Raw genomic sequence first — 12,966 nt, 5'->3', positions numbered from 1 at the left:
TTTCTGGCCTATTCTTCTGTTATGTATTCTCACCCCCCCTGCAATAATGCCTACGGGCACTGCAGGTATTTCCAATAAATAAATAAATAAATAAATAAATAAATAAATAAATAAATAAATAAATAAATAAATAAATAAATAAATACCAATCACAGGTAATTAGCAAATATGTATTTTGCTGAATAACCCTGTACACGATCATTATCCAGCATACTACAGAATTTACAATGACATAAAAAGAAAGACAAGGTAAAGCACAGGCAAACCTATTTATGTTCTAATGCCACCTAACATGCATGTTACAAGACCAGGCTAGAATCAAAGGCAGACACCACCTATCAATAAAGCACAATTTTTTACTTAGTTACTCTCAGCAACAGTGAGTGACTAGCATGATTCATGTTTCTGCATTATGGATTCGTATGAAGTGCATGGTTGGTCGCTAATCAGTGACAGAATGAAGAAGCCATGCTGTACAGTCTTGAAGAATAATTCATGTGCATGCTTGCATGTGAGTTTTGGCCAGTAGCAATTAGCTACCCAATGCTGAACCACATAAGCATAAATGTAGATAAGCCTATCGAATACCAATAAATGACCAATGCTACAAACCTACACAGGAGACTAAACATCAAAACTGGAAATTTCCCGTCAAACTGCTCATTCTAACATTCAACAAATGTTGACTCATACAGAGTGTACAAACTACCGAGAGATGCCAAGTGAGACCGCACCTGTTGCAACTTTGAGCAGAGGATGGTCTGCCACTCGCCGTCCGGTGGACACTCGGGAATGAACACAAAGTCAGCCTCACTGGCCAGGGCCGCCACAATGGCCAGGTAGCTAAGGAAAAGCAAGGGGATGGATTAGAACCTCCAATCCAAAATTCAAACTCGCTTAATCCAAAACTCTTTCCACTTTTTTTAATCTGACACTTTAGTCCCGTCAACAGTAGGTATGTTCAAAGGGCACCCTTAATTCAAACTCTAGTTCCTTTCAAATTAAAATTATCAAAAGTAAAGTGTAACGAGACATTACAAGCCTACCCACGAGATGGCTGCAAATTAAAGTTATGGCTAGAAGCAGCATATAAGCTCAGTGCACCCCTGAAAACTGCCAGTGTCATTACCTGATGCTTGACACAGCTGTTTTGTTTTTGACGAAAAATCAATGGTTTCAGGTGTGCTGCGAATTTCATGGTCAGCTGCATTTGTGCCACTTAGTCTCGCTTAGAAACTCATTTTGAAGAAAAATTTTTGCACTCCTCTCAAGAGGTAATGATTACTGCAACTGGTTATGGGCCATGACAAGTTCGGGAAGGTGGGTGTTATGACAAAAAAAAAACAGGATGGCAGACAATGTCGAAGTAAAAGCAACTATGATGCCTAATGGCAAACATCTCGAATAAAAAAAAGGAAAAAAAAAAGAAAAAAGAAAGCAACAACGACAGCCCAAACTGTATCTGCACCTTACAAAAGGATCAGCCAAAGAATATACACAGCTGCAACATAAATGAGGATAAGGAGGGCAGCAATAAGAGCCAATGGCAGTTTAAGCGTATTCTTTGCCCCAGTGGAAAAGAATGTACGAGGTGGACAAGCACTGTGACAACTTGTGACTGCCCTGCTATGGTCAAAAAGATTTTCACTACTACAAACGCAGCCTGCATCTCTTTTTAAAGAACAATGGCCTAAGACTTCAAGGGAGCCGTGAGCCCCATTTTACATATGTTATAGACAACAAGGTTTCTTGAAGCAAGTTTTGGCTTTAAAAAGCCTTATGTCAACAGGGATGCTCGACCAATGCAAGATTGTCTAGCAAAGGTCAGATTACAGATAGTAGTCCCACAATAAGTAGAGCTGATTATCTACACGGTAGTGCACTGTTTGTGAGAATAAAAATGACAAAAAAGCTTGTGCTTCTCTATTCCTTGTATGAAGGAAGCTAACAGACAATGAAACCAAGGAGCATAGGAGAATATCCCTTTTTTATTTCTAGTGTTGAATACTGGGAGATCAATAATGTATTTATTTTATCGGTGAAAGATATTTGATTGGAAAAGCAGAAGAAAAAACAACCACATGCTGCCGGTGGGATCCGAACCCACGACCTCCAAATTTCGCATCCGGTGCTCTACCAACTGAGCTGTGGCATCGGCTGTCCAATTTCCGCTTTCAGGGGTATTTATGCTGAACCTAACCTAGAGAGTGTTCACCAGCACCACCCTCATCCATAGCGACGGACACAGTATACACCGCTAGTGTCACGTGATCGAACGGTGGGGGCGGAAGCTGTGCGAGAACTCGCTTTTGCTACCTATGGCATCAAGACTGCCAGAACCGAGGCGCTCGTAGTAAGACATGGTCCAGAGAAAAAGTTTTAATTGAAATTACAGCATGTGGCAAAATTTAAGGGCGTGCAAAGATGGCCTGGCTACCTACAAGTATACTTGCCTATCATGCACTCTGCACGGCAATGATTTGATACTACCAGTTTTGATGACATGGTACGCCAGCAAGGGTTAACTGTCACACTACACACATTTCTTAAAATGGCAGAGGCACTGCTGCAGTACACTGTATGGGCTTACAAATAAGAGACTCCCTATAACCCGTCCTTTGAAGCACCAGAGTACCGTATGCGGACCGGTTTGGCATGTCACATAGGAGAAGGCAAGCTATAATGAAAACAGGAGAACAGCATTATGCAAAAAGACTAAAAAGTGACCAATGAGGTTTCAAAAATACGAAAGTAGTAAAAACTATGAACCAGAACTTACCCACAGTGTCTTCCCATGACTTCAAGGATGAAGGTCCTTTGATGGCTATACAATGGGAAAAAGAACAAGGAAGACAACACATACCATAGATAAGTACTGAAGCAAAGTTTTTGAATGGCAATGTCACAAGATCTTCAAACACTGAATTGAGTATCGGATTATATTTCTTGGACCTCCCTCCCTTTGTTGCAATGAATAGTTTTTCCAAATGTTGAGCAAAACAATTACAAGGCAGCAAGAAACAAAAACTATGTTTCCAACTATAAAGACACATCACAATAGACCAACAAACGATGTCACAGATACTGTCATGAAACCTCTCGTGTGTGCGTTGAATGGCTAAATGGGTGGCTGTAAGTGATAACTTCAATCCCCAAAACACATTTGAACTTTATTCATTCACAAATGCAGAGCGAATATTAAAAGGAAAGTAGCTTGTAATGTCATACATGCAAGGTTGACTCAAAAAATCGCTCTGACTGAGACCAAGGAATGTTGGTTTAGTATGGTTTATGGGGTTTAACGTCCCAAAGCAACTAAGGCTATGAGAGACACCATAGTGGAGGGCTCCGGAAATTTCGACCACCTGGGGTTCTTTAACGTGCACTGACATCGCACAGTACACAGGCCTCTAGAATTTCTCCTCCAAAGAAATTCTGCCGCCGCTGCTGGGATCGAACCCGCGTCTTTCAGGTCAGCAGCCGAGTGCCGTAACCACTGAGCCACCACGGTGGCCAAAGGAATGAGAAATCTTAAAATTGATTTACACTGGCCTAGCTGCGAATTTTGGCAAAAAGCATCAGAATACAGACCTACAGTAAATGTTTCAATAACATTTGAACATCAAAGAAATGTCCGAGTTGTTGTTTACGTGCTATGTAATGCAAAAAAAAAATGCCTACAGCTACTATTTAGAATACCTGGTGCTATTCTCCGCATGGATCAGAGTTTTGTGCACCGACAGCACATAAGAAAACATGTGAAAAATGTGAAAAAGAATGACTCCACAGAGCATACAGATATGGTTTGGTTTATGGGGTTTAACGTCCCAAAGCGACTCAGGCTATGAGAGACGCCGTAGTGGAGGGCTCCGGAAATTTCGACCACCTGGGGTTCTTTAACGTGCACTGACATCGCACAGCACGTGGGCCTCTAGAATTTCTCCTCCAAAGAAATTCAACCGCCACGGCTGGGATCGAACCCACATCTTTCGGGTCAGCAGCCGAGCACCATAACCACTGAGCCACCGCGGCGGCATACAGATGATACAGATAAATTAGGCGAGAGGAATCTGAGCTGGAGGTGACATCTGATGTCTCCGGTCAGCTATTTTAGATTAGAAACTGAAGGTTTGTTGCTGTGTGTGATGACTTTAGAGTGGGTGGAAATGAATAAAAGTGCTAGTATTTGAAATGCCAAACTGATGTGCTTCATTAACTGTACCCAAACACAACAGCCCTCACAAAACATACTAAAGGGAACATCATAAAAGCCCGTCTTTCCCCACAAGACAATTTATGGCCAACAAAACAATACAATTAGTACCATGAACAAAGCTTAACAGGTACACTTGAAAGACCTCACCAGTGATGCAGGAAACCATAATAAAAACTTGAGAAAAAATAGAATTGCTTTGTTCCAAAATGATTGTTTTTGCCTTGGACAGCCAAGAAAGAAAACATCTGCTCTTGCAGCAGCTGCCTGGTGGCTGATAGGTGTGTTATACCACCTAGTCCTATTCACACCAAGAAATAAGAAGGAGTGTTCACACTCTTTGGAAATTGTTGTGACAAGCAGTGTGGTTGCCACAGATTCATTTTGAAGAGCAAATTTTCGTTGGGTTCTTTATCACAGAGTTATGCTGTTACAAGAAACGTTACAATTCCAGACCAGCAAACACACGCACCAAAATAATTTTTCAGATATCCGTGCTTTAATGACTGCAAAAAATCTTTTTAACAATTCTGGCATGCCACATAATTTAGGCATTCCTGCATGCATCTACTAAAACTAATGCACCAGATTAGATGAACAAACATTTCAAGTGAGCAAACCTGTAATTAGACTTGCATATATTTCTCGTCTGAATGAGCAGTTTACACTGTATAAAGTAAGGAGCAATGCAATGACTGAACAAGCAAGTCACAAAATTAATCACTGTAATCAGTCACTGTAATCAGCCGTTTCCAGTACTACAACTCAACAGCGAGAAGTTTCAGCAACTGGTCTGCACAGCATTCAAAGTGCTGTATTTCGGCCACAGTAGTGCTCATATTCTACATGCTGCTGCACAAAGACGAAGAAAACAAAAGAGGATTGCAGCTTTTAAAGGGACACTGAGGAGAAATTGAAGTCGACTTGCATCAACAGAATACCAGCTCCTGATTACAAAAACGCCACTCATACTGACAACAAAGCTCTTGTAACGTAGAAAAGAGCAAGAACCAAAATACAGGTATCGCCGCCACAGGCCAAACTCGCAAGTACAAGTGTGATGACGTCATAGGACAAAACAGTGTTGCTAGAACCAATAGTTCTAGCAACACTAGGACACGAGACACCACGAATCACTGAGGCGCAGCAAATGCATGCACAAATCTCCTTAACGTCGCCAGATGGCGCCACGTACCCGACAGCCACGCGCACTCCTGCAGCGCCGGGACCAATCAGTGCCTGCTTACAGCGGTATGCGGGCTCCCGGTATTCCGCTAATGGTAACAAGGTACACGGTATGCTAAAGGTGTCTATTTGCAAGAACTTCGTTGACAACTTCGAGAACAGGATCCATTGTAACGCTGGCAAAACGCCGGTGCAAACGTAAACGAAGCGACGGCCGCAATAGCCGATAGATGCCTTCAACGTGCGACCGGCGGTAGCTTTCATTTCGGCTGCTGCTAGGCCGCTCTGCTGGCAGCCAGAAATCACAGAGTCTGCGTTACGTCATGTGCACGTCATGTTTCACATCCCTTAGTCCTGTGTCGTCATAGGAGAGTCCCAAGTTTGAATCAGATGTTGAACTTAGAAAAGCGCAATAAAAAGACAGGGACAAGAAGAAGAAGCACGCAGGACAAACGCTTGACATCAACTAGTTCTTTACTTTGGAAAAAACACATATATACAGATACATAGAGGGCGGAAACAAATTATTAACCAAACAATGAATCGGCTTTACCACAAGTGTGTTTAGCGTGAACAGGCATCAAGGTAAGCAATTTCCTTGCGTGATAAGGTCAGGGAAGGAGTGCTGATACAATTTTCAGCTTTCTTTACAATACGATAGGCCTCTATAATTTCTCTGTGAAGCCTCTCTTTTCCTTTACCGCACGTGCGTGTGGCATTGAACTGTGGCTCATTTGCTTTGCATTTTTTGCATGACTTGCAGTGTTCTGCTAGGTGCCCATCCGTTGCTACAGCTTGCACAGCACGACGGTGTTCCCTCAACCTATCGTTCAGGCACCTGCCTGTCTGGCCAATGTACGATTTCTTGCACGAGAGCGGAATCTCGTAGACCACCCCTGTGACGCAGGTTGTGAAACGGGTGGCATGCTTCGTTGTGCACCCAGGATGGTCATTCACCTCGTTGACAGCTCGACACATTTGTGAGAGCTTATTGGGCGCTGAAAACACGACGGATACCCCGCACTTCTCGGCCACTTTTTTAAGCCGGTGCGACACGTTGTGTATGTAGGGGATCACCGCCGGACGCCTAGTCTGGGGAGCCTTTTCTTTTCGCTTCCCAGAGTTTAGCTCCTTCACTAGGCTTTCAACCACAGAGGCGATGATTTCTTGTGGGAAACCAGCCCTTTTCAGGCGCTGTGACTGCATCTGCACACTGGCCGAGACTTTATGCTTACACGATTTGTTGAGGGCCTCACGTATGCAATTTAGGGCAATCCCCCTCTTTACTACCTTTGAGTGGGCCGAATCATAGTTCAAAATGCCTTTTTTGGTACGCGGCTGATACACCCAGCAGACTTTATCCTTATCTAGAGTTAAACAAACGTCAAGGTACTGCAGACTGCCTTTGATAGGATCCTCACACGTAAACTGCAGACCGTGGGAATAATTTTCGAACACCTTGATGACATTTTTTATAGCATTGCTACTTTGGCCACCTTCTGACGATTTCATAACCACAAGATAATCATCCACATACCTAAACACTTTGACAACAACAGATTTATCAAGGTTGTCGCTAATGCGCCTGTCACAATGGGCTAAAAAGACGTCACTTAAAATGGGGGCAAGGCAGGAACCAATGCATATGCCTTCTTTTTGAAGAAAAGACTGTCCGTTATGAATAACAAATGTTGATGCAAGGTAAAAACGAAGCACTTCTAAGAAGTTGTCAATAGATAAACCCGTCGAGTTTTGGAATGCGACAGCACCCGATGTTTCGATAAGATCTCTTACAGCCCGCAGCATATCCGACTGTGGGATAGAATAAAACAAATCTACCACATCCAAAGAGAAAGCGTACAGGTTCTCAGAAGCTTGTCCCCTGTTCTTTAGGTAGCTTATGACTTCCGACGAACTTCGAATCATGAAAGGATCCATGAAAGGTAACGAGCTGATATGCTTCTGCAAAAATCTGGATACCGCACCTTGCCAGGAGTCCCTTTCCGTAACAATGGCACGAAAAGGCACCCCTTCCTTGTGGGTTTTTGCAGAAAAAAAGGCACGCAACCCGTCTCTTTTTGCTGCTGAGATACTTTTGCACAAATTCGGTAGATTCAAACTCTCACATAGTTCGAACGCTCGTTTTTTCACTTTTGCCCGGGAAGAGGTAAATTTAACAAAATTCTTATTAAATGCCTGATCGGCCTTTTCACGGTACAAAGAATTTGGCATGACGACAAACCCTCCTTCCTTGTCGCTAACCAACAGGGCAAAGTCATTGCCAAATTCTTTGTACCGTGAAAAGGCCGATCAGGCATTTAATAAGAATTTTGTTAAATTTACCTCTTCCCGGGCAAAAGTGAAAAAACGAGCGTTCGAACTATGTGAGAGTTTGAATCTACCGAATTTGTGCAAAAGTATCTCAGCAGCAAAAAGAGACGGGTTGCGTGCCTTTTTTTCTGCAAAAACCCACAAGGAAGGGGTGCCTTTTCGTGCCATTGTTACGGAAAGGGACTCCTGGCAAGGTGCGGTATCCAGATTTTTGCAGAAGCATATCAGCTCGTTACCTTTCATGGATCCTTTCATGATTCGAAGTTCGTCGGAAGTCATAAGCTACCTAAAGAACAGGGGACAAGCTTCTGAGAACCTGTACGCTTTCTCTTTGGATGTGGTAGATTTGTTTTATTCTATCCCACAGTCGGATATGCTGCGGGCTGTAAGAGATCTTATCGAAACATCGGGTGCTGTCGCATTCCAAAACTCGACGGGTTTATCTATTGACAACTTCTTAGAAGTGCTTCGTTTTTACCTTGCATCAACATTTGTTATTCATAACGGACAGTCTTTTCTTCAAAAAGAAGGCATATGCATTGGTTCCTGCCTTGCCCCCATTTTAAGTGACGTCTTTTTAGCCCATTGTGACAGGCGCATTAGCGACAACCTTGATAAATCTGTTGTTGTCAAAGTGTTTAGGTATGTGGATGATTATCTTGTGGTTATGAAATCGTCAGAAGGTGGCCAAAGTAGCAATGCTATAAAAAATGTCATCAAGGTGTTCGAAAATTATTCCCACGGTCTGCAGTTTACGTGTGAGGATCCTATCAAAGGCAGTCTGCAGTACCTTGACGTTTGTTTAACTCTAGATAAGGATAAAGTCTGCTGGGTGTATCAGCCGCGTACCAAAAAAGGCATTTTGAACTATGATTCGGTCCACTCAAAGGTAGTAAAGAGGGGGATTGCCCTAAATTGCATACGTGAGGCCCTCAACAAATCGTGTAAGCATAAAGTCTCGGCCAGTGTGCAGATGCAGTCACAGCGCCTGAAAAGGGCTGGTTTCCCACAAGAAATCATCGCCTCTGTGGTTGAAAGCCTAGTGAAGGAGCTAAACTCTGGGAAGCGAAAAGAAAAGGCTCCCCAGACTAGGCGTCCGGCGGTGATCCCCTACATACACAACGTGTCGCACCGGCTTAAAAAAGTGGCCGAGAAGTGCGGGGTATCCGTCGTGTTTTCAGCGCCCAATAAGCTCTCACAAATGTGTCGAGCTGTCAACGAGGTGAATGACCATCCTGGGTGCACAACGAAGCATGCCACCCGTTTCACAACCTGCGTCACAGGGGTGGTCTACGAGATTCCGCTCTCGTGCAAGAAATCGTACATTGGCCAGACAGGCAGGTGCCTGAACGATAGGTTGAGGGAACACCGTCGTGCTGTGCAAGCTGTAGCAACGGATGGGCACCTAGCAGAACACTGCAAGTCATGCAAAAAATGCAAAGCAAATGAGCCACAGTTCAATGCCACACGCACGTGCGGTAAAGGAAAAGAGAGGCTTCACAGAGAAATTATAGAGGCCTATCGTATTGTAAAGAAAGCTGAAAATTGTATCAGCACTCCTTCCCTGACCTTATCACGCAAGGAAATTGCTTACCTTGATGCCTGTTCACGCTAAACACACTTGTGGTAAAGCCGATTCATTGTTTGGTTAATAATTTGTTTCCGCCCTCTATGTATCTGTATATATGTGTTTTTTCCAAAGTAAAGAACTAGTTGATGTCAAGCGTTTGTCCTGCGTGCTTCTTCTTCTTGTCCCTGTCTTTTTATTGCGCTTTTCTAAGTTCAACATGTATTACCAACTCGCCCAACTTTCTGCATTGTTTGAATCAGAGCGGCGGGAAAAACTTTTTCAACTTCGAATCCAAATTTCTTAGAAATAAATGCATCTTTCGCTGCCGGCCAAGTGGCAACAAAGCCATGACATGCCGAACTATCGGATTTTGCTATAAAAAAAATATTAATAGAGCTCTCCTCAGTGTCCCTTTAAGACAGGAAGGCACCACAAGCATTCGCAGATGGAAGCGATGCACTGACAGTGAGCGAAGAGAGCCGGCGCCCACCTTGATGCTGTAGTGACAATGGCATCAATGGCCTCCATGATGCGATGAAGCGCCGAGTCGGTGCCAATGGTCATGTCGGTGCCACAGAAATCGTTGTCGATGGAGCCGACCATGCCCACAATGTTGAGGTGGCTGCACTGTGTCATCTGCTCCTGGGTGATGCCACCTGCACGATGGGCCACCGAAGGTAAGAGAGAAAAATAAAGGGGGATGTGGGAAAAGGGGGGTTGAAGAGCCAAGCGAAGAGCAACTTTTGCAGAATCTCACAAAAACAAAAACAAGAAAGGTTTGGTTTGGTTTATGGGGTTTAACGTCCCAAAGCGACTAAGGCTATGAGGGACGCCGTAGTGGAGGGCTCTGGAAATTTCGACCACCTGGGGTTCTTTAACATGCACTGACATCGCACAGTACACGGGCCTCTAGAATTTCTCCTCCAAAGAAATTCAACCGCCGCGGCCGGGATCGAATCCGCGTCTTTCGGGTCAGCAGCCGAGCACCATAAGCACTGAGCCACCGCGGCGGCAAAAACAAAAAAGGGGACCAAAAGCCTTCGCATAAGGTGAACAACATAGTAGTTTTTGGAAATGTCATTAAAAAAGATGCCAGCCCTCAATAACACACATAAAAAAAAATTAGAGTTCAGTAAAGCAGGAAGAGTATAGAGCTAGCAAGCTGATTGATAAATGCTTTCTGAAGCTCTTATGCCACTTTTTGTACTGAGAAGAAAAAGAATTTGCAATATTTTATCCCTCACCCTAACTACTCCCCTAATGACTGGCAGCCAACTACTGTGTCAAGGTTATGCTTTTATGAAAGAATGGGAGCGCATTTAGTCTAGTTAGCTCTGCATGCGATTTGGAAGCGCTCAGCCTATGGGCAATTACAGGTGCCATATGTGTGCACGTTTTTACAAAAAGCTGTTCCATAACCATCCCAACCACAATAATGCACACACTTGGCGATACTGTAAATGACTCGAATTCATGCCATTGTAAAGGTCCCACATGCAGAATGCCAAGAGTAGTCACAAATTAAAAGCACTGGCTACGGGCATAGAGAGCAAACTAAGCATCTGCCTTCATGGGCCCATGAACCCCAGATAAGTTGCAAAAGTGATTAGCTGCAGCCATGTACCTAGCACCAATCTCACTTCAATTTTCAACGGCAGCTTGTTTTGCTTTGCCTCAAAGATGATTGTTAGATACACTGTGGGCAAGTTCATTCATTGATAAACCCTGCTGCACACAGCAGCAGTCAGTTTAGTCCTTGCAAGTAAATACAACTGAAAATCTTGCATGCACCTTTCAAGAATTATACTCCTGCTCTCTGGTGGCAACTGATATGTTGGCCAGACTGGTCAATGCACAAAGTACCATCTCAGAGAACATTTACGAAATGTCAAGAATATATTCCTCGCTCAACATCACGTGGCAGCAAAATCAATCTTCACAAAGTGCACTTGTGTTGAAAAGCAGAAATGAGCTTATGTATGAAACTATGTTGAGGCAGAAAGAATTTCAAAGGTGGGAGACATGCACGTCAGCAATCCCTTTTCACTCCTCCCAAATATGAAACTAAACAAATTCGGACCATAATCTGCACAAGTTCAAAGTGGTCCGTTCGCACATATGTAACACAGTGCATTCTGCAATAAATTTGTTGGAAATTAGCACCTGTGTCATGTTCATGATGTCTGTCCTTTGCGCCTGCACAGCCGAAAAAAAAGAAAAAAATCACAACTGCAACCAATAGGAATATAGTTGTGTTTTCAAAAATTTCCAATAGGTTTTTGACTGGCTTGTGCTGCGCTACAGTAACGTCAAAACTATACGTCAACAAGACCAAATGTCCGTACAGCTGGCAGCATTTTTGACTATTTGCCATCAGCTCTGTTTTTTTGTTATTTGATTATCTCATTCTTGTTCTACACTTCTGGCATTCACACGTCAGGGATCGTGAATCAAAACCGACACATATGAGGAGCCCGTTTTATGCCACAAACACTCCGAGGCATGCAGACACTCACCATTCTTGACCAGCTCTTCAAGCAGGGATGACCACTCCTGGCGGAAAAGGTTCGCTCCTGTCAGAGACCCATCACCGCCGATCACCACCAGGTTCGTGATGCCGCGATCGATGAGGTTCTTGGCTGCCTTCAGGCGGCCCTCACGCTTGCGGAAGTCTGAACATCGGGCACTGCCAATCACGGTGCCACCCTGTTTGCGAAGGACGCAAGCCAGGGACAACATTCAGAGGCTATTCACTGACACTTGTATGGGCCAGATTTCAACCCCGAGCCAACATTCAGCGTGACACAGACAGCTACATCAGAAGACAGCGTTTGGCCATAACAGAAGAAAGGAAAGGCTAGTAGTGTAACTTTACTACTGCTCTGGATGAAGAGGAAAAATGCAAGGTGGAAAAAAATGAAATCTCTAAAATGAGGAGACCAGGACACTTCAATACATTAAAACCATCTACGTACCGCATATTTCTGGGCTAAAAAAAAAAAAAGGATGTCTCATATGCAGCGAACTACTAAGCATTAGAAAAAGTTTGCTGCGCAATCTATGGCAAGCCTCTGAGGTCGACGTTTTCATATCACAGTACATAAGGAGTACATGAACTTCTTTGCGTCATTTTTCCTGCTTTCCACTGTCTTTTCTTCCTGTTGACACCAAACAAGTGAAAGCTCTCCAAGCCTCAATACAATGTGCTGTAAAACCTAAAAGATGTACAGGTTTAGGCATACTGACAAAACTTTTACTGTATCTTTGCCTGTCTGTTTAAACCTGTATGTCCCAGCCATGCAGAATCCTGCTTCAGCAAAAATCTATTTTGAGCTTTCCAGTACTGTGACCCCATATGTGGGGGTTTGTACAGGCAGTTCTGTATTTGCTATGTCACAAACGCTACCCACTGATTAGTAACTGCTCTACACCTGCTGAACAAAACAAATGTTGCATTATGTTTCTGCCAACTTCAGACGCCTGATAAATGGGGTCACTGCATGCAGATGTTAGTTTGGCTCTCCAGTATGTGTATGACAGTTTTGCAATTCACGTCAGTGATGTCATCCCTATGTTACATGAGGCTTGCGGTCACACAGACCAATGTCTGATTCTGTATACTGTTCCCTAGCTATTTTAGAGTAGTAGACTCCCTTTAAGATGAACT

General features: G+C 43.7%; 1 protein-coding gene across 3 annotated transcripts in view; it reads right to left on the bottom strand.

The window, feature by feature from the left end:
• The window catches only part of Pfk (ATP-dependent 6-phosphofructokinase), a 77,088-nt gene that overhangs the window by 55,803 nt on the left and 8,319 nt on the right, over positions 1-12,966 (bottom strand). For all 3 annotated transcript variants that reach the window (XM_089564079.1, XM_089564073.1, XM_089564086.1), the window contains exons 3-6: positions 11,816-12,005; positions 9,790-9,955; positions 2,780-2,824; positions 735-843 (exon numbers count right to left, since the gene is read on the bottom strand). In XM_089564079.1, the coding sequence (XP_089420205.1) occupies positions 735-843; positions 2,780-2,824; positions 9,790-9,955; positions 11,816-12,005 (510 nt within the window). The remainder of the gene's footprint in view (positions 1-734; positions 844-2,779; positions 2,825-9,789; positions 9,956-11,815; positions 12,006-12,966) is intronic.

Source organism: Amblyomma mixtum, chromosome 1 (genome assembly GCF_055824585.1).
Source record: "Amblyomma mixtum isolate Tamu chromosome 1, ASM5582458v1, whole genome shotgun sequence".
Taxonomy (NCBI): domain Eukaryota; kingdom Metazoa; phylum Arthropoda; class Arachnida; order Ixodida; family Ixodidae; genus Amblyomma; species Amblyomma mixtum.
Note: the sequence above shows the minus strand (reverse complement) of the source record. Positions and strands in the feature narration are given on the sequence as shown.